Genomic DNA, 26,274 nt, shown 5'->3' with positions numbered 1-26,274 from the left:
CCCCCCCCCCCAACAGGCCACATTGATCCGTGCATTACAAGCTCTGAGGCCGGCGGTGTCGACCCAGCAGCTCCGCCCGGCTCCTTCAACACCAGCAGGGTGATGAAACCTCCACAGAAAGAAAGAGCTACAAACCTGGAGAACCAAGAAACAACAACTAAAACTACAAACCTGGAGAACCAAGAAACAACAACTGAAACTACAAACCTGGAGAACCAAGAAACAACAACTGAAACTACAAACCTGGAGAACCAAGAAACAAAAACTAAAACTACAAACCTGGAGAACCAAGAAACAACAACTGAAACTACAAACCTGGAGAACCAAGAAACAACTGAAACTACAAACCTGGAGAACCAAGAAACAACAACTGAAACTACAAACCTGGAGAACCAAGAAACAACAACTAAAACTACAAACCTGGAGAACCAAGAAACAACAACTGAAACTACAAACCTGGAGAACCAAGAAACAACTGAAACTACAAACCTGGAGAACCAAGAAACAACTGAAACTACAAACCTGGAGAACCAAGAAACAACAACTGAAACTACAAACCTGGAGAACCAAGAAACAACAACTAAAACTACAAACCTGGAGAACCAAGAAACAACAACTGAAACTACAAACCTGGAGAACCAAGAAACAACAACTGAAACTACAAACCTGGAGAACCAAGAAACAACTGAAACTACAAACCTGGAGAACCAAGAAACAACAACTGAAACTACAAACCTGGAGAACCAAGAAACAACTGAAACTACAAACCTGGAGAACCAAGAAACAACTGAAACTACAAACCTGGAGAACCAAGAAACAACAACTGAAACTACAAACCTGGAGAACCAAGAAACAACAACTAAAACTACAAACCTGGAGAACCAAGAAACAACAACTGAAACTACAAACCTGGAGAACCAAGAAACAACAACTGAAACTACAAACCTGGAGAACCAAGAAACAACAACTGAAACTACAAACCTGGAGAACCAAGAAACAACTGAAACTACAAACCTGGAGAACCAAGAAACGACAACTAAAACTACAAACCTGGAGAACGAAGAAACAACAACTAAAACTACAAATGTGGAGAACCAAGAAACAACTAAAACTACAAACCTGGAGAACCAAGAAACAACAACTGAAACTACAAACCTGGAGAACCAAGAAACAACTGAAACTACAAACCTGGAGAACCAAGAAACAACAACTGAAACTACAAACCTGGAGAACGAAGAAACAACTAAAACTACAAATGTGGAGAACCAAGAAACAACAACTAAAACTACAAACCTGGAGAACCAAGAAACAACAACTAAAACTACAAACCTGGAGAACCAAGAAACAACAACTGAAACTACAAACCTGGAGAACCAAAAAACAACTGAAACTACAAACCTGGAGAACCAAGAAACAACAACTGAAACTACAAACCTGGAGAACCAAGAAACAACAACTAAAACTACAAACCTGGAGAACCAAGAAACAACAACTGAAACTACAAACCTGGAGAACCAAGAAACAACTGAAACTACAAACCTGGAGAACCAAGAAACAACAACTGAAACTACAAACCTGGAGAACCAAGAAATAACAACTGAAACTACAAACCTGGAGAACCTCTCGTCTCCTCTCCTTTCCTTTCCCCTCTCCTCTCCTCTCTACCCTCTCCTTTCCTTTCCTTTCCTCTCCCCTCTCCTCTTCTTTCCTTTCCTTCCCTTTCCTCTCCCCTTTCCTCTCCCCTTTCCTTTCCTCTGCTCTCCTTTCCTCTCCTCTCCGTTCCTTTCCTTTCCTCTGTACCCTCTCCGTTCCTTTCCTTTCCTCTGTACCCTCTCCTTTCCTTTCCTTTCCTCTCCCCTCTCCTCTCTCCCCTCTCCTCTCTCCTCTCCTCTCCTTTCCTTTCCTCTCCCCTCTCTCCTCTCCTCTCCTCTCTCCCCTCTCCTTCCCTCTCTTCTCCCCTCTCCTCTCCTTTCCTTTCCTCTCCTCTCCTTTCCTCTCCTCTCCTCTCCTCTCTCCTCTCTCCTCTCCCCTCTCCTCTCCTTTCCTTTCCTCTCCCCTCTCCTCTCCCCTCTCCCCTCTCCTTTCCTTTCATCTCCCCTCTCCTATCTCCTCTCCTCTCTCCTCTCCTTTCCTTTCCTCTCCCCTCTCCCCTCTCCTCTCCTCTCTCCTCTCCCCTCTCCTCTCTCCTCTCCTTTCCTCTCCCCTCTCCTCTCCCCTCTCCTTTCCTTTCATCTCCCCTCTCCTATCTCCTCTCCTCTCTCCTCTCCTTTCCTTTCCTCTCCCCTCCCCTCTCCTCTCCCCTCTCCCCTCTCCTCTCCCCTCTCCCCTCTCCTCTCCCCTCTCCTTTCCTTTCATCTCCCCTCTCCTATCTCCTCTCCTCTCTCCTCTCCTTTCCTTTCCTCTCCCCTCCCCTCTCCTCTCCCCTCTCCCCTCTCCTCTCCTCTCCTCTCTCCTCTCCCCTCTCCCCTCTCCTCTCTTCTCCCCTCTCCTCTCCTTTCCTTTCCTCTCCTCTCCTTTCCTCTCCTCTCCTCTCCCCTCTCCTCTCCCCTCTCCTTTCCTTTCATCTCCCCTCTCCTATCTCCTCTCCTCTCCTTTCCTTTCCTCTCCCCTCCCCTCTCCTCTCCCCTCTCCCCTCTCCTCTCTCCCCTCTCCCCTCTCCTTCCCTTTCCTCTCCCCTCTCCTCTCCCCTCTCCTCTCCCCTCTCCTCCCCTCTCCTCTCCCCTCTCCTCTCCTCTCCCCTCTCCTCTCTCCCGTGTCCACTCTCCCGTATCCTCTCCTCTTTACCCTCACCTCCGCTCTCCCCTCTCCTCTCCCCTCTCCCCTCTCCTCCCCTCTCCTCTCCTCTCTCCCCTCTCCCCTCTCCTCTCCTCCCCTCTCCCCTCTCCTCTCCCCTCTCCCCTCTCCTCTCTCCTCTCCCCTCTCCCCTCTCCTCCCCTCTCCCCTCTCCTCTCCCCTCTCCCCTCTCCTCCCCTCTCCTCTCCCCTCTCCTCTCTCCCCTCTCCTTCCCTTTCCTCTCCGTTCCTTTCCTTTCCTCTGTACCCTCTCCTTTCCTTTCCTTTCCTCTCCCCTCTCCTCTCTCCCCTCTCTCTTCTCCTCTCGTTTCCTCTCTCCTCTCCTTTCCTTTCCTCTCCCCTCTCCTCTCTCCCCTCTCCCCTCTCCTTCCCTTTCCTCTCCTCTCCGTTCCTTTCCTTTCCTCTGTACCCTCTCCTTTCCTTTCCTTTCCTCTCTACCCTCTCCTTTCCTTTCCTTTCCTCTCCCCTCTCCTCTCTCCCCTCTCTCTTCTCCTCTCGTTTCCTCTCCCCTCTCCTCTCTCCTCTCCTTTCCTTTCCTCTCCCCTCTCCTCTCTCCCCTCTCCCCTCTCCTTCCCTTTCCTCTCCTCTCCGTTCCTTTCCTTTCCTCTGTACCCTCTCCTTTCCTTTCCTTTCCTCTCTACCCTCTCCTTTCCTTTCCTTTCCTCTCCCCTCTCCTCTCCCCTCTCCTCTCTCCCCTCTCCTTCCCTTTCCTCTCCGTTCCTTTCCTTTCCTCTGTACCCTCTCCTTTCCTTTCCTTTCCTCTCCCCTCTCCTCTCTCCCCTCTCTCTTCTCCTCTCGTTTCCTCTCCCCTCTCCTCTCTCCTCTCCTTTCCTTTCCTCTCCCCTCTCCCCTCTCCTTCCCTTTCCTCTCCTCTCCGTTCCTTTCCTCTGTACCCTCTCCTTTCCTTTCCTTTCCTCTCTACCCTCTCCTTTCCTTTCCTTTCCTCTCCTCTCTCCTCTCTCCTCTCTCCTCTCCTCTCCCCTCTCCTCTCTCCTCTCCTTTCCTTTCCTCTCCCCTCTCCTCTCTCCCCTCTCCCCTCTCCTTCCCTTTCCTCTCCTCTCCGTTCCTTTCCTTTCCTCTGTACCCTCTCCTTTCCTTTCCTTTCCTCTCTACCCTCTCCTTTCCTTTCCTTTCCTCTCCTCTCTCCTCTCTCCCCTCTCTCCTCACCTTTCCTTTCCTTTCCTCTCCCCTCTCCCCTCTCCTCTCTCCTCTCCTCTCCCCTCTCCTTCCTTTTCCCCTCCTCTCTCCTTTCTCCCTTCTTGTCATTCTGCTGATGCTTTCTTGCCTTTGGCCAATTTTTCAGAGTGAAGCCGGCGGATCAAATCCCGAAGCTGCTTTAAGCTACAGAGAGGAAGACAGCAAAGGATTCTGGGAAAGCACTCGGATCTTACTGCTCGTCACTTCACCCTCGGCTGCACTTCCACTGGAGGACATTTGTAATTGACGCTCACATCACGCTCCGAAGACACAGAGACGTTGTGTTCAAGGCCTACAACTTCCTCAATGACCACAGGAACCTGCTGAAGGACCCCAACAAGTTCCTTAAGGTCCTCTGTTGACTCCTCACCGCCATCGCCTCATTAAGACCACATGAAACTATTCAAGGTGCCTCCAACCTCCTTTATAACATACAACCTGCTTTAGGTCTGTCAAAGGTCCTTATAACCTCATCAAGAACCTCTTGAAACTCTTCAAGGTCCTTATAACCTCTTTAAGAACCTTTGGAAACTCTTCAAGTTTCTTATAACCTCTTTAAGAACCTCTGGAAACTCTTCAAGGTCATTATACCCTCAACAAGAACCTCTGGAAACTCTTCAAGGTCCTTATAACCTCTTTAAGAACCTCTGGAAACTCTTCAAGGTTCTTACATCCTCATTAAGAACCTCTGGAAACTCTTCAAGGTCCTTATAACCTCAACAAGAACCTCTGGAAACTCTTCAAGGTCCTTATAACCTCTTTAAGAACCTCTGGAAACTCTTCAAGGTCCTTACATCCTCATTAAGAACCTCTAGAAACTCCTCAAGGTCCTTATAACCTCTTTAAGAACCTATAGAAACTCTTCAAGGTCCTTATACCCTCAACAAGGACCTCTAGAAACTCTTCAAGGTCCTTATAACCTCTTTAAGAACCTCTAGAAACTCTTCAAGGTCCTTATAACCTCATCAAGAACCTCTAGAAACTCTTCAAGGTCCTTATAAACCTCTTTAAGAACCTTTGGAAACTCTTCAAGGTCCTTATACCCTCAGCAAGAAACTCTGGAAACTCTTCAAGGTTCTTACATCCTCATTAAGAACCTCTGGAAACTCTTCGAGGTCCTTATACCCTCAACAAAAACCTCTGGAAACTCTTCAAGGTCCTTATAACCTCTTTAAGAACCTTTGGAAACTCTTCAAGGTCCTTACATCCTCATTAAGAACCTCTAGAAACTCCTCAAGGTCCTTATAACCTCTTTAAGAACCTTTGGAAATTCTTCAAGGTCCTTATACCCTCAACAAGAACCTCTGGAAACTTTTCAAGGTCCTTACATCCTCATTAAGAACCTCTGGACACTCTTCAAGGTCCTTATACCCTCAACAAGGACCTCTAGAAACTCTTCAAGGTCCTTATAACCTCTTTAAGAACCTCTAGAAACTCTTCAAGGTCCTTATACCCTCAACAAGGACCTCTAGAAACTCTTCAAAGGTCCTTATAACCTCTTTAAGAACCTCTAGAAACTCTTCAAGGTCCTTATAACCTCATCACGAACCTCTAGAAACTCTTCAAGGTCCTTATAACCTCATCAAGAACCTCTAGAAACTCTTCAAGGTCCTTACATCCTCATTAAGAACCTCTGGAAACTCTTCAAGGTCCTTACATCCTCATTAAGAACCTCTGGAAACTCTTCAAGGTCCTTATACCCTCAACAAGAACCTCTGCAAGATCTTCCTTTCCAAACATTATGGTATAAAAGTATACGTTTGTAATGAAGTTCTCCTTCCTTCAATAATAATAACTATTTTAAAGTTTGAATTGAATGATTACAGACGGCGTGAACGGCAGAATGACGATGAACTTAAACGTGTCGCTCCATCGATCCAGACTGACCTGGAGCCTGGAGCCTGGAGCCTGGAGCTCGGAGCCTGGACTCGCTCTCTCCTCTTCAATGGGCTACAGCTCGCCCCTTTATATTTTAAAGGCTCATTTCATATTCGTGAACACAACGTCTCTGCTGGCACGCCGGCGAGCGAGCGAGCGGCGCTCTGATGAACAATATGGCCGCCGCTGCTGGCAGGAGGAGCGGGGGGAGAACTTGGGAGGCGTTACGACGCAGCCACCTGTCGGGTTGTTGTTGTTGATTTCCCTGTCAATCAAACTGGAGTCAGATGTTGTTTCTTCATTCCATTCGTGGAATGTGAAACGTCTGTGTCTTAAAGGGCCAGCGCACTGTTTTTATGTTTTTATCTTCCAAAGAGCTTCTTTTCGTCCCGTAAAGACATATTTGTAGGCTGTAATTACACATTATTTTAAGCATCTATTGTTTTGTTTTGATAACTATGTGAGATTTAAATGAGATTAAAACAAGATTTTTCTCTCGTTAGGAGTAAAATATGATCAACAGCAGCATCTTTAATCTATTCTTTGATTGTAACTTCTCATCTACTACATTTGAACTAATAATCATTCTATATATTCTTTAGTGATAATGATTCAACAAATAAAATAAAAGCAACGCTACGGAAGCCTTGAAGGACAAATACATTTAAACCCTCATATCAGTTTTGTATTAGTCTGCCTCTTTTTACTTTCATTGTTTTGGAGAAAAAAAAGCAAAAACCAATGTAATTTATCAGTTTGGTCATTTCTTTTTTCATTTGTGAATTCTAGTTTTCTCACATTTTGCTGGAATCCTAAAAAAAAAAAATACACTTCTATTTCCGGACGCTTTATTATTCCTCTCCTCTATGATTCTGATCATAGAAAGATGCGATGTGCGATTGGGACGCGTCGTACCGGCCCTTTAAGGCGATAACAGCACGGGCTCCATTCACAACATGCCGCCACATGGAAAAAGCTAAAAAGCTCTCGTGGCCGTTGTCACTCATATCTGTAAATGGAATCACAGATTAGCATTGCAAAAAGGAGGAGGAGGAGGAGGAGGAGGCCGGACCGTCCATTGTGAGGGTCCCGTCCCTCTTCTGCGCCTCCAACAAAGACCCTCAGCGAGAGAGGAAGGAGAGCGCCGATAAACGGGTGTTGAACAGGACGCCTGAACACGCTCGGCCTCTTTCGCCGACGCGGTGACATTTACTTATCGCGCCGGGCAGCCTTCCATCTGACCTTTCTGCTACTTTGAATGACATCTGGATATTCTGACGGAATAATCGGGACAGTAAACGCACCGATTCAAAAGGAGGGAGATAAAGGAACCAGACGCTTTGACTCCGGGACGGCAGACAATGAGGCTCGGAGGACGAGCCGGGGGGAAGAAGAAGAAGAAGAGGAGGAAGAGGAGGAAGAGCAAGAGGAGAGTTGACACACCGGGGGGAAATGTTTACTTCACTTTCACGCGGAGGAAACTGTTTCCAGTGAATAACAAAGAGCTGATCCTGGTCTCAAGACCTTAAACCTGCTCTTTAAGCTCTTCTTCAAGCCCACAAGAACTTCGGTCCAACACGATGAACCGTCATGAACATGTTGAACTTCACTTTGAATTCCAGTGGAGATCCACAAAGGTTTCAGGTTGCATCTTGAATACGTAGAATATTTCCATCTGATGCAGAAACAGATACAGAAATATGTTCTTTGGACCTTACATGAAGCTTAAGGGGACATTTAAAGGCCAACACACCTTTAAACATTCACTTCATCACATTACATCTCATTTAGCTGACGCTTTTATCCAAAGCGACTTACAATAAATCACCTTTCAGTTGATTACAATCAGTTGTCTTGGTGGAAGTTCTGGGTGAGAAAATGTGCGATCAGTAAGGTGAGCCTCTAAAGAACCAGAACCTTCTCTGACAGAGACCGGCTCTAAAAGCACCACATCGATGAGTCTTGAACAACAGCTGAAGCATTATTGAGCTGATTGAACCAACAGCCCCCGTGACATCACCAGAACAGAACCGGGTCTTACCGGTGTAGACGAAGCGTCCCGGCGCTCCTTTGCAGAACTGTTTGGATTTGTAGGACAGCGTTACCTCCACGACCCCGGGGATGTGGCGAGGAGGAGTCTGGACCCGGATGGCGTGAGGGGTGATGAGCTGGGAAAAACACACCAGCAGATAAAAAAACAGTCATTTCTTTGTTTTTCAGATTTAACTTTTCACATTAAACCTGCTGAGTTTATCCAGGGCTGAATTCAACCCCGGTCTCAACTTGTGTCGTGTTCTCAAGCACCAAGTTAAACCATTGAAGACCGAGTTTGACCATTTACTGCAACTCTTTTCCATCAACGTGCTGAAAACAAAGACAATACAAGATATTTGACAATTACTTCACATTGAGTACATATCAATGCACATTGTTGGTCTGTTGCTTTCCTACCACGTTACTGAACCGGAAGTACCCGAAAGTACGAGTACCAGAACTGGTTGGACCGAAAGTACGTGTACCGGAACTGGTTAGACAGGAAGTACGTGTGCCGGGACTGGTTAGGCCGGAAGTACGTGTGCCGGGAATAGTTAGACAGGAAGTACGTGTACCGGAACTGGTTAGACAGGAAGTACGTGTGCCGGGACTGGTTAGGCCGGAAGTACGTGTGCCGGGAATTGTTAGACAGGAAGTACGTGTACCGGGAATGGTTAGACAGGAAGTACGTGTACCGGGAATGGTTAGACAGGAAGTACGTGTGCCGGGACTGGTTAGGCCGGAAGTACGTGTGACGGGAATGGTTAGACAGGAAGTACGTGTACCGGGAATAGTTAGACAGGAAGTACGTGTGCCGGGACTGGTTAGGCCGGAAGTACGTGTGACGGGAATGGTTAGACAGGAAGTACGTGTACCGGGAATGGTTAGACAGGAAGTACGCGTGCCGGGAATGGATAGACAGGAAGTACGCGTACCGGGAATGGTTAGACAGGAAGTACGTGTGCCGGAAATGGTTAGACAGGAAGTACGTGTACTGGGAATGGTTAGACAGGAAGTACGTGTGCCGGAAATGGTTATGCCGGAAGTAAGTGTGCCGGGAATGGTTAGACAGGAAGTACGTGTGCCGGGAATGGTTAGACAGGAAGTACGTGTGCCGGAAATGGTTAGACAGGAAGTACGTGTACTGGGAATGATTAGACAGGAAGTACGTGGGAATGGTTAGACAGGAAGTACGTGTGCCGGAAATGGTTAGACAGGAAGTACGTGTGCCGGAAATGGTTAGACAGGAAGTACGTGTACCGGGAATGGTTAGACAGGAAGTACGTGTGCCGGGAATGGTTAGACAGGAAGTACGTGTGCCGGAAATGGTTAGACAGGAAGTACGTGTACTGGGAATGGTTAGACAGGAAGTACGTGGGAATGGTTAGACAGGAAGTACGTGTGCCGGAAATGGTTGGACAGGAAGTACGTGTGCCGGAAATGGTTAGACAGGAAGTACGTGTACCGGGAATGGTTAGACAGGAAGTACGTGTGCCGGGAAGGGTTAGACAGGAAGTACGTGTACCGGGAATGGTTAGACAGGAAATACGTGTACCGGAAATGGTTATGCCGGAAGTAAGTGTGCCGGGAATGGTTAGACAGGAAGTACGTGTGCCGGGAATGGTTAGACAGGAAGTACGTGTGCCGGGAATGGTTAGACAGGCAGTACGTGTGCTGGAAATGGTTAGACAGGAAGTACGTGTGCCGGAAATGGTTAGACAGGAAGTACGTGTACTGGGAATGGTTAGACAGGAAGTACGTGTGCCGGAAATGGTTAGACAGGAAGTACGTGTACTGGGAATGGTTAGACAGGAAGTACGTGGGAATGGTTAGACAGGAAGTACGTGTGCCGGAAATGGTTAGACAGGAAGTACGTGTGCCGGAAATGATTAGACAGGAAGTACGTGTACCGGGAATGGTTAGACAGGAAGTACGTGTGCCGGGAATGGTTAGACAGGAAGTACGCGTGCCGGGAATGGTTGGACAGGAAGTACGTGTGCCGGGAATGGTTAGACAGGAAGTACGCGTGCCGGGAATGGTTGGACAGGAAGTACGTGTGCCGGGAATGGTTAGACAGGAAGTACGCGTGCCGGGAATGGTTAGACAGGAAGTACGTGTGCCGGAAATGGTTAGGCCGAAAATACGTGTACCGGGAAAGGTTATGCCGGAAGTACGTGTACCGGGAATGGTTAGACAGGAAGTACGTGTACCGGGAATGGTTATGCCGGAAGTACGTGTGCCGGGAATGGTTAGACAGGAAGTACGTGTGCTGGGAATGGTTAGACAGGAAGTACGTGTGCCGGGAATGGTTAGACAGGAAGTACGTGTACCGGGAATGGTTATGCCGGAAGTACGTGTGCCGGGAATGGTTAGACAGGAAGTACGTGTGCCGGGAATGGTTAGACAGGAAGTACGTGTGCTGGGAATGGTTAGACAGGAAGTACGTGTACCGGGAATGGTTATGCCGGAAGTACGTGTGCCGGGAATGGTTAGACAGGAAGTACGTGTGCCGGGAATGGTTAGACAGGAAGTACGCGTGCTGGGAATGGTTAGACAGGAAGTACGTGTGCCGGAAATGGTTAGGCCGAAAATACGTGTACCGGGAAAGGTTATGCCGGAAGTACGTGTACCGGGAATGGTTAGACAGGAAGTACGTGTACCGGGAATGGTTATGCCGGAAGTACGTGTGCCGGGAATGGTTAGACAGGAAGTACGTGTGCTGGGAATGGTTAGACAGGAAGTACGTGTGCCGGGAATGGTTAGACAGGAAGTACGTGTACCGGGAATGGTTATGCCGGAAGTACGTGTGCCGGGAATGGTTAGACAGGAAGTACGTGTGCCGGGAATGGTTAGACAGGAAGTACGTGTGCCGGAAATGGTTAGACAGGAAGTACGTGTGCCGGGAATGGTTAGGCCGGAATTAGGTGTGCCGGGAATGGTTAGACAGGAAGTACATGTGCCGGGAATGGTTAGACAGGAAGTACGTGTGCCGTGAATGGTTAGACAGGAAGTACGTGTACCGGGAATGGTTAGAAAGGAAGTACGCGTGCCGGGAATGGTTAGACAGGAAGTACGCGTACCGGGAATGGTTAAACAGGAAGTACGTGTGCCGGAAATGGTTGGACAGGAAGTACGCGTGCCGGGAATGGTTGGACAGGAAGTACGTGTGCCGGAAATGGTTAGACAGGAAGTACGTGTACTGGGAATGGTTAGACAGGAAGTACGTGTACCGGGAATGGTTAGACAGGAAGTACGTGGAAATGGTTAGACAGGAAGTACGTGTACCGGGAATGGTTAGACAGGAAGTACGCGTGCCGGGAATGGTTAGACAGGAAGTACGTGTGCCGGAAATGGTTAGGCCGAAAATACGTGTACCGGGAATGGTTATGCCGGAAGTACGTGTACCGGGAATGGTTAGACAGGAAGTACGTGTACCGGGAATGGTTATGCCGGAAGTACGTGTGCCGGGAATGGTTAGACAGGAAGTACGTGTGCCGGGAATGGTTAGACAGGAAGTACGTGTGCCGGAAATGGTTAGACAGGAAGTACGTGGGAATGGTTAGACAGGAAGTACGTGTGCCGGAAATGGTTAGACAGGAAGTACGTGTGCCGGAAATGGTTAGACAGGAAGTACGTGTACCGGGAATGGTTAGACAGGAAGTACGTGTACCGGGAATGGTTAGACAGGAAGTACGTTTGCCGGGAATGGTTAGACAGGAAATACGTGTACCGGGAATGGTTAGACAGGAAGTACGTGTACCGGGAATGGTTAGACAGGAAGTACGTGTGCCGGGAATGGTTAGACAGGAAGTACGTGTGCCGGGAATGGTTAGACAGGAAGTACGTGTGCCGGAAATGATTAGGCCGGAAGTACGTGTGCCGGAAATGGTTAGACAGGAAGTACGTGTGCCGGGAATGGTTAGACAGGAAGTACGTGTACCGGGAATGGTTAGACAGGAAGTACGTGTACCGGGAATGGTTATGCCGGAAGTACGTGTGCCGGGAATGGTTATGCCGGAAGTACGTGTGCCGGGAATGGTTAGACAGGAAGTACGTGTGCTGGGAATGGTTAGACAGGAAGTACGTGTGCCGGGAATGGTTAGACAGGAAGTACGTGTACCGGGAATGGTTAGACAGGAAATACGTGTACCGGAAATTGTTATGCCGGAAGTAAGTGTGCCGGGAATGGTTAGACAGGAAGTACGTGTGCCGGGAATGGTTAGACAGGAAGTACGTGTGCCGGGAATGGTTAGACAGGCAGTACGTGTGCTGGAAATGGTTAGACAGGAAGTACGTGTGCCGCAAATGGTTAGACAGGAAGTACGTGTACTGGGAATGGTTAGACAGGAAGTACGTGTGCCGGAAATGGTTAGACAGGAAGTACGTGTACTGGGAATGGTTAGACAGGAAGTACGTGGGAATGGTTAGACAGGAAGTACGTGTGCCGGAAATGGTTAGACAGGAAGTACGTGTGCCGGAAATGGTTAGACAGGAAGTACGTGTACCGGGAATGGTTAGACAGGAAGTACGTGTGCCGGGAATGGTTAGACAGGAAGTACGTGTACTGGGAATGGTTAGACAGGAAGTACGTGGGAATGGTTAGACAGGAAGTACGTGTGCCGGGAATGGTTAGACAGGAAGTACGTGTACTGGGAATGGTTAGACAGGAAGTACGTGGGAATGGTTAGACAGGAAGTACGTGTGCCGGAAATGGTTAGACAGGAAGTACGTGTGCCGGGAATGTTCGGCCGGGAAGTGGCTGTGAAGGAAATGGCTAAACCGGAAGTAGCGTCACAGTGAGGCGTGAATGGAAAAACTATATTGTTTTTAATAATCCCCCAATTAATAAAGCACAACTATCAATTATCAAATTATATATATATTATATATATATGTAATAACCCCCAAAAACTACTTTTAAAATGCCCCAGAAGGCAACACAACTTATTTTTCTGTTTTTGATTTAACGTGAAACTTTTCCCGTTGCGTATCATCTATAACAACAAAACAACGGAGGGGAAGCGCATACTTGACGTTGTCCTCTTCCTGTAAACCGACGTGAAGCATCTCTAGAACTCGAGCAAAGGCGACCTAACATCCGCGTTCAGCTCGGCGACACTTCAACCGCCTTCAGCGTCCTGTGATCTGGGTCAGTCTGCGTTCAGAGGGATTCTGGGCTTTGGAGTCCGTCTGCCCGCCGCTGATCAAAGAGAAAGATCTCCGTCAGCGGCGTGCGGGAGACAAACATCTCCCCTCCTTCCCCGCCGCCAGGTGTTCTGCTCTTCTGGACCGGTTTCAATATTTCATGGCGCACCGTCTGCACGGCTCCTCCTGCGCCTCCACGCCAGCTCCAAATCTACATATTTTTTCAGAGGCGTGCAGACCTGGCGGATACAGATGCAGGTGTTGCTACGAACGTGTGTGTGTGTTGATGAAAAGATGGAGAGCATGATGTACAGTATGTGCAGCTGCTCTCGGAGCACAGACTCCGCCGGGTGCCAAATATTTTGAGGTGTTTTTTTTCCCCGTGAAATTGCTGCGTCTGTTTGATTTCATTTGATAAATTGAATGCGAGACATTGCGACACAGAACTCAGCTCTGAAGTTCACAGCTGAAATGAATTTAAACCGTAGCGACTCCGAACTTTTCCCAGGTTTTCTTTCTCTAACGCCGTCAGTCAGGAGTCAGTTGAGGTTTCACTGTAAATACGTCAAAGTCCTCTCACCTCGCTCCAGACCAGCATGGTGCCGAAGACGACCTGCAGGCCGTCGAAGAAGTTGTCCCCGATGAGGATGACGGTGGCGCCGCCGGTCGTCCAGCCCTCGCTCGGGCTGATGGCTTTGATGCAGGGCGTGGCTGCTTCGGAAACACAGTGACACGACGGCAACGTTAGCAAAACACGACATCGTTCGTCACCTCGGACTCACCGTGAAGAGATGCTGAAACTAACGCTTCGTTTACTCCAGTTTTACTAGAGTTTTGTTGACATGAGCTCTAATTCTGATTGGTTGAGAGCAAATGACACTCTGAAACACATCTGGTTTGTTTCAGGTTTAGCTCAGGATCTTAAAATCAGATTTTGAAACTGAAGACGGAGAGGAACATTTCACTGAACTAAAAGCAATAGTCTCGAAAAGAGGGCCATCTTTTTTTTTTTACCAGTATGATTAACATGTTCTGGGTTCGGTTCTGTTGGGTTTGTCAGCAGGGTTACAGCGTTGTTGTCCACTGGTGGAAAAGGTTCGAGTTTACTTAATGTTTATTTTGTCCGGCTCAGTTTTTATGCATCAGCGGAGAGTCCTGATTCAGAAAGCCACTCTGACCTCTGACCTTCAGAACCAGACAAACACATCTTTAACTAAAGTGCCGCAGATCACTGGACCCTCAGAGAGCTCTCAGTCCGCCACTAACACATGCAACATGATTGGTTTTTCCAATAGCGCGGAGATCAATAAGGGGTCTCCGCGATGACTAGACGGAGGTCCAGTCGAGTCAGACAGGCGGACGGACTCAGAGCGGCGAGGGAAACAAGACCCGGCTCCGCAGGTCTACAACCCTGTTGCCGGATCCAGAGACCTTTTACCTGGAGGGGGGGTTTGATTTTCCAGTCAGTGCTCAGAGTTTCCTTTAGTTTACCATGTGACCTGATCAGAGACCCTGAAACATCTCCATTGTTAGTGTGATGTTTCAAGGAACGTTTTGCAGAGATCACCTCCAGTTGGGTGGTTTTTATTATTTATTGTTGGTGGTTTAAAGAGAAAAAAAGCGTTTTCACCATTTTATCTTCATGTGGACGAAGGACTTTTTGTGCACGTCTAACCTTCTAGATGATGTCATGTGACTGAACTCGCTCGAAGAAGTCTATGATACTTTAGCCGGGAAGTCAAAAAACCGGACTGCTATCTGAAAAGTAAGGGGTCTGGGGGTCCTCGTTGGCCCCCCTTCTGGGTCCAGCATTAACTTTTCAAAGTCACTCGAAGTTCTCAGATGAAAAGAAAGAAAGAAGCAGCAGCAGAGGGTCGAGGCTCTTCACGCCCCGAGGAGTCGATTGTCATCTCCTTATTAATTTCCCTCCTTTGTCACAGCAGTAAACAAACAGTCCAATGGGTCTGGGGGGGGATAGATGGAGCACAAAGGCGAGGAGCAGGCGGTGGAAAGTTTTCTCGAGGACGCGGGGGGAGGGAGCAGATGTTGGGGGCTTCTTATCGGCGGTGGAAACATCCCAGTCTGGATGAGATGAAAGGCCGAGCGCTCCTCCGTGGGCTGAGATACGGGCACCGTCTGGCAAACAACGGGCCCCCGTACGCTACGCCTCGGAGGGCAAAACGTTCTCCGCATGAATGTTTAAGCGGCGGTTTGTTCTCAAGGTGTTCTCACAGGTGAGGAACGAGAGCGCTCGCAGAACGACGGATGACAGATCGGTGTCAGGAAGGCGTTTGTTTTATCCTCTTGGATGTGCCAGGCAGGTGGGGTTTTGAAAGGAGGAAAAGTTTTGGGCAATCGCAGGAGGTATTTTCTTTGATCAACAACGTTATCCTGTCTGCGATAAGCACCACCCGCCTGGCGCTGCAAGTCGGTCACATCAAACGAGACGATTACATCATCTGCTCCTGGAACCGGCCTCGAAACTTTAAAACGAGTCGAGGGAAACCGGAGATGTCGTCGTTCGGGGACGACCACCAGCGGCTTTGAAGTCTGACGATTGGTGGCAAATAGTTCGAGGGTTTGTTTCACTCTGTCGTACATCCCAGAATGGCGGGGTCTACCTCACGGGGATGAAATGATGAGCATTGAGACGACGGAAGTCAGCGAGAGTTTGTTTAGTTAACTTTTCTGTGACTGAAGGTTTTTATCTCGTACTTTCTGATGCCCTGATATTGTAAGCCCCACCCGTCTGGTGTTCCCAGCAGGTTAAAACAAGCGAACAAGTTACGCCATCTCTCCATGAAAAGCCCCCAACTTTTTTTCAGTTGGGGGACACGGCAGAGCGAGGTGGTTTGGGAGGTGAAAGATGGAGAATACGACAGAGTTTTGATGTCTGGTACAGAATCGTTTTAAGGGCTTGTTTTGCTCAGCTGGGTGTCCCACAGGGGTGGGAAGGGTTTGGCTAAGACTACAGGACAATAGTCTGGAAGTGTACAAAAGTCGGTTTAGTCTACTTCTTTGTCTTGAAGATGTTATTGGATGCCCTGGCATGGTAAGCCCCACCCGACTGGTGTTCCAAGTAGGTTAAAACAAACAAACAAGTAACACCATCTCTCCGGAAGAAGATTCAAACTTTAAAACAAGTCAAAGGGAAACTACAGAAGTAGTCATTTGGGACGTGAGGAAACCACTTTTTATTGATGTCTTTCTGACTGGTGGCAAAAGGTTTGTTTTGTTCCACTGTAGGTCCCAGACGGGTGGGGTTTACCTCACAGGATCAAATCACAACTGCTGTGAAGTTTAGACAAAAGTAATGAAGTCAATTCAGTTTGAACTGATTGTTTCAAAAAGCCCCACCCCTCTGGCATCCCAGGTAGGTTAAAACAAGCGAACAGATGTAGAGACACAACTTGACGTCAGATTGGTTTGATCTAAAGCCTCTTTATCATAAACTCCACCGCCTGGTGTTCCAAGTACGACGAAACAAACAATAGACTTTGTATTGGCCTTCAACTGCAGAGGACGGTAGTTTGGGAAGTTGGAAGATATTCAATTCAATTCAGTTTATTTTGTATAGCCCAATATCACAAACTCCCCTCAGAGGGCTTTACAATCTGTACACATAGACATCCCTGACCTTTGACCTCACATCGGATCAGGAAAAACTCCCCAAAAATAACCTTTGACAGGGAAAAAAGGGAAGAAACCTTCAGGAGAGCAACAGAGGAGGATCCCTCTCCCCGGATGGAGAGATGAATAGATGTCATGTGACCAGATGAACATATATACATATATTGATCTGTTCACGCGTGATTGCTTTTTAGCAAAACCAAAGTTAGTTTTACTCTCCTGCAGGGGCCAGACGGGTGGGACTATTCCACACAGGACAGAACAATGAGTGCTGGGAGGTTCAGAGGAAATATATAATAATAATAATTCAGTCTACTATTTTTTTTATGGTGTTACCAGTACGGGTTAAGCCCCGTCCACCTGGCACTCCAAGTGGGTTGAATCAAACGAGGGACTTATGTCATCGAAGGCCGGAGGGTTTTACGAGCGAGGGGACGGGGCTAAGCGTTATTAAAGTTTACGGCCTCAGAGGGGTCGAGTTTCACCAAGTTTATCCTCCAGTGATGCATTTATTTTATTTTATTAATTTTATTATTTGGGCTTCGCTTGTGGAACGCTGGAAGAACAGAGCGCTTGTTCTGCGGTGCGGGGTCATCCAACGGGGACACAGAGGGCGGAGACCTCTCGCTCTAAGACACACCTCTCACTCTAAGACACACCTCTCGCTCTAAGACACACCTCTCGCTCTAAGACACACACACCTCTCGCTCTAAGACACACCTCTCGCTCTAAGACACACCTCTCGCTCTAAGACACACCTCTCACTCTAAGACACACCTCTCGCTCTAAGACACACCTCTCACTCTAAGACACACCTCTCGCTCTAAGACACACCTCTCGCTCTAAGACACACACACCTCTCACTCTAAGACACACCTCTCGCTCTAAGACACACCTCTCGCTCTAAGACACCTCTCGCTCTAAGACACACACACCTCTCGCTCTAAGACACACCTCTCACTCTAAGACACACCTCTCGCTCTAAGACACACCTCTCGCTCTAAGACACACCTCTCACTCTAAGACACACCTCTCGCTCTAAGACACACCTCTCACTCTAAGACACACCTCTCGCTCTAAGACACACCTCTCGCTCTAAGACACACACACCTCTCACTCTAAGACACACCTCTCGCTCTAAGACACACCTCTCGCTCTAAGACACCTCTCGCTCTAAGACACACACACCTCTCGCTCTAAGACACACCTCTCACTCTAAGACACACCTCTCGCTCTAAGACACACCTCTCGCTCTAAGACACACCTCTCGCTCTAAGACACATCTCTCACTCTAAGACACACCTCTCGCTCTAAGACACACCTCTCACTCTAAGACACACCTCTCGCTCTAAAACACACCTCTCACTCTAAGACACACCTCTCGCTCTAAGACACACACACCTCTCGCTCTAAGACACACCTCTCACTCTAAGACACACCTCTCACTCTAAGACACACACACCTCTCACTCTAAGACACACCTCTCGCTCTAAGACACACCTCTCACTCTAAGACACACACACCTCTCACTCTAAGACACACCTCTCGCTCTAAGACACACCTCTCACTCTAAGACACACACACCTCTCACTCTAAGACACACCTCTCGCTCTAAGACACACACACCTCTCACTCTAAGACACACCTCTCACTCTAAAACACACACCTCTCGCTCTAAGACACACACACCTCTCACTCTAAAACACACCTCTCACTCTAAGACACACCTCTCACTCTAAGACACACACACACCTCACTCTAAAACACACCTCTCACTCTAAGACACACACACCTCTCACTCTAAAACACACCTCTCACTCTAAAACACACCTCTCACTCTAAGACACACACACCTCTCACTCTAAAACACACCTCTCACTCTAAGACACACACACCTCTCACTCTAAAACACACCTCTCGCTCTAAGACACACCTCTCACTCTAAGACACACACACCTCTCACTCTAAGACACACCTCTCACTCTAAGACACACCTCTCACTCTAAGACACACCTCTCACTCTAAAACACACCTCTCAGTCTAAGACACACCTCTCACTCTAAAACACACCTCTCACTCTAAGACACACACACCTCTCGCTCTAAGACACACCTCTCACTCTAAGACACACACACCTCTCGCTCTAAGACACACCTCTCACTCTAAGACACACCTCTCACTCTAAGACACACCTCTCACTCTTAAGACACACACACCTCTTCGCTCTAAGACAGCACCTCTCACTCTAAGAAACACACACCTCTCACTCTAAGACACACCTCTCACTCTAAGACACACCTCTCGCTCTAAGACACAGCACACCGCTCACTCTAAGACACACTCTCACTCTAAGAACACACCCTCTCGCTCTAAAGACACAACCTCTCACTCTAAGACAAGAAACCATAAACCGATCCTCTAAGACACACCTCTAAGCTCTAGACCACACACCTCTCGCTTAAGACACACCGCTCCTAGAGACACATCCTCTCACCTTAAGACACACCTCTCACTCTAAGCACACCGCTCACTTAAGACACGACCTCTCAGCTCCTAAGACACACCTCTCACTCTAAGACCACCCTCTCAGCTCTACAGACACACCTCTCAGCGCTAAGACACCTCTCGCCTCTAAAAGACACACACTCTCACTCTAAGACACACCTCTCGTCTCTAGAGACACCCCTACACACCTCTCACTCTAAGACACCTCTCGCTCTAAGACACAACTCTCACTCTAAAGACACAGCCTCTCGCTCTAAGACACCTCTCGCTCTAAGACACACCTCTCACTCTAAGACACCTCTCGCTCTAAGACACACCTCTCACTCTAAGACACACCTCTCACTCTAAGACACACCTCTCGCTCTAAGACACACCTCTCACTCTAAGACACCTCTCGCTCTAAGACACACCTCTCACTCTAAGACACCTCTCGCTCTAAGACACACCTCTCGCTCTAAGACACACCTCTCACTCTAAGACACACCTCTCGCTCTAAGACACACCTCTCGCTCTAAGACACACACACCTCTCGCTCTAAAACACACACCTCTCGCTCTAAGACACACCTCTCACTCTAAGACACACCTCTCACTCTAAGACACCTCTCGCTCTAAGACACACACACCTCTCACTCTAAGACACCTCTCGCTCTAAGACACACCTCTCACTCTAAGACACACCTCTCACTCTAAGACACACCTCTCGCTCTAAGACACACCTCTCACTCTAAGACACCTCTCGCTCTAAGACACACCTCTCACTCTAAGACACCTCTCGCTCTAAGACACACCTCTCGCTCTAAGACACACCTCTCACTCTAAGACACACCTCTCGCTCTAAGACACACCTCTCGCTCTAAGACACACACACACCTCACTCTAAAACACACCTCTCACTCTAAGACACACACACCTCTCACTCTAAAACACACCTCTCACTCTAAGACACACACACCTCTCACTCTAAAACACACCTCTCACTCTAAGACACACACACCTCTCACTCTAAAACACACCTCTCACTCTAAGACACACACACCTCTCACTCTAAAACACACCTCTCGCTCTAAGACACACCTCTCACTCTAAGACACACACACCTCTCACTCTAAGACACACCTCTCACTCTAAGACACACCTCTCACTCTAAGACACACCTCTCACTCTAAAACACACCTCTCACTCTAAGACACACACACCTCTCGCTCTAAGACACACCTCTCACTCTAAGACACACACACCTCTCGCTCTAAGACACACCTCTCACTCTAAGACACACCTCTCACTCTAAGACACACCTCTCGCTCTAAGACACACACACCTCTCAGTCTAAGACACACCTCTCACTCTAAAACACACCTCTCACTCTAAGACACACACACCTCTCGCTCTAAGACACACCTCTCACTCTAAGACACACACACCTCTCACTCTAAGACACACCTCTCACTCTAAGACACACCTCTCGCTCTAAGACACACACACCTCTCACTCTAAGACACAACTCTCACTCTAAGACACACCTCTCGCTCTAAGACACACCTCTCACTCTAAGACACACCTCTCACTCTAAGACACACCTCTCGCTCTAAGACACACACACCTCTCGCTTTAAGACACACCGCTCTAAGACACACCTCTCACTCTAAGACACACCTCTCACTCCAAGACACACCTCTCACTCTAAGACACCTCTCGCTCTAAGACACACCTCTCACTCTAAGACACACCTCTCGCTCTAAGACACACACACCTCTCACTCTAAGACACCTCTCGCTCTAAGACACACCTCTCACTCTAAGACACACCTCTCGCTCTAAGACACCTCTCGCTCTAAGACACACACACCTCTCACTCTAAGACACCTCTCGCTCTAAGACACACCTCTCACTCTAAGACACACCTCTCACTCTAAGACACACCTCTCGCTCTAAGACACACCTCTCACTCTAAGACACCTCTCGCTCTAAGACACACCTCTCACTCTAAGACACCTCTCGCTCTAAGACACACCTCTCGCTCTAAGACACACCTCTCACTCTAAGACACACCTCTCGCTCTAAGACACACCTCTCGCTCTAAGACACACACACCTCTCGCTCTAAAACACACACCTCTCGCTCTAAGACACACCTCTCACTCTAAGACACACCTCTCACTCTAAGACACACCTCTCGCTCTAAGACACACCTCTCGCTCTAAAACACACACCTCTCGCTCTAAGACACACCTCTCACTCTAAGACACACCTCTCGCTCTAAGACACACCTCTCACTCTAAGACACACCTCTCACTCTAAGACACACCTCTCGCTCTAAGACACACCTCTCACTCTAAGACACACCTCTCACTCTAAGACACACCTCTCGCTCTAAGACCACACCACCTCTCGCTCTAAGACACACCTCTCGCTCTAAGACACACCTCTCACTCTAAGACACACCTCTCGCTCTAAGACACACACACCTCTCACTCTAAGACACACCTCTCGCTCTAAAACACACACCTCTCACTCTAAGACACACCTCTCGCTCTAAGACACACCTCTCACTCTAAGACACACCTCTCGCTCTAAGACACACCTCTCACTCTAAGTCACACCTCTCACTCTAAGACACACCTCTCGCTCTAAGACACACACACCTCTCGCTCTAAGACACACCTCTCACTCTAAGACACACCTCTCGCTCTAAGACACACACACCTCTCACTCTAAGACACACCTCTCACTCTAAGACACACACACCTCTCGCTCTAAGACACACCTCTCACTCTAAGACACACCTCTCGCTCTAAGACACACACACCTCTCACTCTAAGACACACCTCTCGCTCTAAGACACACCTCTCGCTCTAAGACACACACACCTCTCACTCTAAGACACACCTCTCACTCTAAGACACACCTCTCGCTCTAAGACACACACACCTCTCACTCTAAGACACACACACCTCTCGCTCTAAGACACACCTCTCACTCTAAGACACACCTCTCGCTCTAAGACACACCTCTCGCTCTAAGACACACCTCTCACTCTAAGACACACCTCTCGCTCTAAGACACACCTCTCGCTCTAAGACACACACACCTCTCGCTCTAAAACACACACCTCTCGCTCTAAGACACACCTCTCACTCTAAGACACACCTCTCACTCTAAGACACACCTCTCGCTCTAAGACACACCTCTCGCTCTAAAACACACACCTCTCGCTCTAAGACACACCTCTCACTCTAAGACACACCTCTCGCTCTAAGACACACCTCTCACTCTAAGACACACCTCTCACTCTAAGACACACCTCTCGCTCTAAGACACACCTCTCACTCTAAGTCACACCTCTCACTCTAAGACACACCTCTCGCTCTAAGACACACACACCTCTCGCTCTAAGACACACCTCTCGCTCTAAGACACACCTCTCACTCTAAGACACACCTCTCGCTCTAAGACACACACACCTCTCACTCTAAGACACACCTCTCGCTCTAAAACACACACCTCTCACTCTAAGACACACCTCTCGCTCTAAGACACACCTCTCACTCTAAGACACACCTCTCGCTCTAAGACACACCTCTCACTCTAAGTCACACCTCTCACTCTAAGACACACCTCTCGCTCTAAGACACACACACCTCTCGCTCTAAGACACACCTCTCACTCTAAGACACACCTCTCGCTCTAAGACACACCTCTCGCTCTAAGACACACACACCTCTCACTCTAAGACACACCTCTCACTCTAAGACACACCTCTCGCTCTAAGACACACACACCTCTCACTCTAAGACACACACACCTCTCGCTCTAAGACACACCTCTCACTCTAAGACACACCTCTCACTCTAAGACACACCTCTCACTCAGATGTGTAAACTTTATTTGGCTAAATGTTTTAATGGGAAATGCTGCCGATATTTTGACTGAAGTCCGAAATAGATCTCTTCATATTTCTGCATAAATCCTACTTTATTCCTTCAAATCTCTTCCTTTAAGGAGTCAAGTCTCCAGGGGTCCCTTCAGGCCTTCAACCCCCCCACTCCCCCCCCACCCTCCCCCATCCATGTGTCGCAGAGCGACCTCTAACCTTCAGAGGGGTCCAGGCGTCGGGCGCGGCGGCCATGTTTGGAGTTGTTGTGGACAAACATGTTGTCTGACACCGACAGCACGTGTCCGTCCACGTTGACCGTAGTGGAGACCACCACCTGCACACACACACACACACACACACACACACACACAGGGTCACTTACACCTCGGGGGACGTGACGCTGCAGGTGTAGCTGGTGAAGCTGCAGGTGTGTCTCTTACCTGGAACCTCCTCATGTCTCGCGGGTTTCCTGCATTTTTCAAACAGTTCTGATTGCACTTGAGGAAGAACTTGAGGAAGAATCTGCAGATAAAACAAACAAACAAACAAACAACGAGACAGATTAGTGCGGAGGCTCAGAGACGCTGATCCCCGATCAGAGAGGGCGCCGCAGGTCAGTGAAGTCGGGCTCAGTTTGGCTGTATGGGACGCTCAATGCACAACAACGTTTGTTATCAAATAATTCAAAATACAAAGAAAATGTTTCTGGGGCTTTTATTGTGAAAGTTGAAGGTGGAGAAGAGCCATAAAGTTCAGAAGGAGCTCTGAGTTGTTGTTTCATAAATAAAAACGTCTTTGTTGTCGGTGTGAAAACTCACAAAAAAGAAAAAACACCTCGGTGCTTTTTCGCTGAATAATATTAACGATGTTGTGAGAGTATTCACGAGAAAAACAACAGTTCAAATATATATATATATATATATATATATATATATATATATATATATATATATATATATATATATATATATATATATATATATATATATATATATAACTGCTTCAAGAAAATACAAAACAAAAGTTTATTTAAATAATAAAAATCTGTATTGAAACACATTCACAATAATAGAGATCTTATGAATGAACTGGTTTATAACCATGTAATAAACGCTTCATCATGTTGTATATTGTATGTTATCAACGTTACAGCTGTTCACAAATACATTAGAAAGTACTTGTACCTGCTTACAGCTGCATTATATTGTCTTTTATTTGTATATCCTGTTTTTAAACAGCTGATTGGCTCCACAATAAAAAGTTTACTTTATTGTGTGACGTTTATAATTCTTTGAATCATCTTATTTCATGGGTTGATATATAAATGCAAATGGAGAACCAGTTCCATCCCAGTTCAGAAGGACTCGGTGAGTAAATGAAGCGCTCCTCTCTCCGGTGACGGGTTCACATCTCGTCTCTCAGCTGCAGATAGAAATTATCATTCAGTGCCACTTCCTGCAGACTGATGGTGTCCCCCCCCCCCCCCCCCCCCCCGTTGATGTACGCCATGTTCTCGCAGCAGAGGAGTATTGATTGGGAATGGATATCAATGAGGGGGGGGGGGGGGTTCAGAATGGATGGCCACCTTAATGCATCTCCCACTGCCTTGTAATCTGTGCACATCCATCTTCTCGGACCATAGACCCCCCCCCCCCCTTTTAATTGCCACATTATCACAATAATAATCCGGGCAGTTAACAAGCGGCAAGGTCGCAGACAGACATGTCACATTAACCAGGAGATAACCTCGGCAGTCTCCTGCACCGCCTGCTGCAGCAAGGCATGCTGGGAGTGCTCGGGCAGGGTGGTGTGGGGGGAGGGGGGGGTAGACATTAACGGTGGCATGAGATCGGCATCGATTTCCACCTTAATATCTTTAAAAACTCACAGCGGGAGCTCGAGCCAGGTTTCACTTTCAGAATCCCTTAAATGTTCCCCTTAAAATGAGTGAATGTACACTTTAATAAAGACGTCGTTAAGGCATCTTTATTGGGATTATTTTAACAGGTTGTGAAATATACAAGTTGATTTTTGTGGGCTTTTTGCATTCATTACAAAACCCATTAACTTTGACCTTTAAGGGGTTTCAGACGTGTGTTGATGGATCGATCATCAGGTATGTTAGTCAGCTGAACCCTTAAAAACTATTAAGCCATTACATTACATTACATTACTTTACATTACATTACATTTCATTTAGCTGACGCTTTTATCCAAAGTGACTTACAATAAGTGCATTAAACCATGAGTCCAAACTCAGAACAACAAGAATCAAGAAAGTACAATTTCTTCAATAAAGTTAAACTACAAAGTGCTATCAGTAAGAGACATTTAAGTGCTACTAAAGTGTTAAACTACAAAGTGCTGTCAGTAAGAGACATTTAAGTGCTACTAAAGTGCTAAACTACAAAGTGCTATCAGTAAGAGACATTTAAGTGCTACTAAAGTGCTAAACTACAAAGTGCTATCAGTAAGAGACATTTAAGTGCTACTAAAGTGCTAAACTACAAAGTGCTATCAGTAAGAGACATTTAAGTGCTACTAAAGTGCTACTACAGCTCTACCTTCCCTATTCAAGGTATAGTCACTAAGATGTGTTTTAGTCTGTAGAGACTTCCTGTCCTGATGTCAATGGGGAGCTCGTTCCACCAATGAGGAGCCAGCACAGCAAACAGTCGGGACTTTGAGTGTTTAGCTCGAAGTGAAGGAGCTACAAGCTGATTGGCCGAAGCCATTAAGAAAACCCATTAAAACCACTCTTTATATATTATAAAATACTTCTTAAACCCCAGTTTAAGGTAATTTTAAATCAGGAATAAGGGGTTTCTTGTATTTTTAAATAATACATTGTAGGCTTTTTATATTTATTCATTTATTTATTATGTATTGAAATATTGAAATGCAATTAGGGGTTACCTTCTTTTTTATTTAATACATTTCAATCTTTTTTTCATTCATTTGTTGTTTATTAATGGAAATATTGAGGTTAATTTAACGTAGTGATGAATTTAAAAATATTAAGATTAATTCTTCCAGCTTTGGGTAAAAAAGTGTCTCCGAGTTCAAATGTGATAAAGACAACGTGAAAAGAAAAGAAGAAAAGAAAGAAGACAAGAAGAAAGAAAGAAAGAAAAGAAGAAAGAAAAGAAAGAAGAAAAGAAATGTGTGTGTGAGTGTGTGTGAGTGTCTGTGTGTGAGTGAGTGTGTGTGTGAGTGTGT

The 26,274-nt window shown here is 47.3% G+C and overlaps 1 protein-coding gene across 6 annotated transcripts in view; it reads right to left on the bottom strand.

The window, feature by feature from the left end:
* Window positions 1–26,274, bottom strand: part of LOC117737790 (transcription factor COE3-like) — a 192,574-nt gene that overhangs the window by 60,583 nt on the left and 105,717 nt on the right. For 5 of the 6 annotated variants that reach the window (XM_034543971.1, XM_034543975.1, XM_034543974.1 and 2 more), the window contains 4 exons: window positions 23,496–23,577; window positions 23,272–23,389; window positions 13,627–13,757; window positions 7,909–8,035 (listed from right to left, as the gene is read on the bottom strand). In XM_034543971.1, coding sequence (XP_034399862.1) covers window positions 7,909–8,035; window positions 13,627–13,757; window positions 23,272–23,389; window positions 23,496–23,577 — 458 coding nt within the window. Of the gene's footprint in view, window positions 1–7,908; window positions 8,036–13,626; window positions 13,761–23,271; window positions 23,390–23,495; window positions 23,578–26,274 lie in introns of all 6 variants that reach the window. The other variant, XM_034543972.1, reaches the window with a different exon arrangement.

The sequence above is a fragment of the Cyclopterus lumpus genome, chromosome 10 (assembly GCF_009769545.1).
Source record: "Cyclopterus lumpus isolate fCycLum1 chromosome 10, fCycLum1.pri, whole genome shotgun sequence".
Taxonomy (NCBI): Eukaryota; Metazoa; Chordata; class Actinopteri; order Perciformes; family Cyclopteridae; genus Cyclopterus; species Cyclopterus lumpus.
This window is presented reverse-complemented; position numbering and strand designations above follow the sequence as displayed.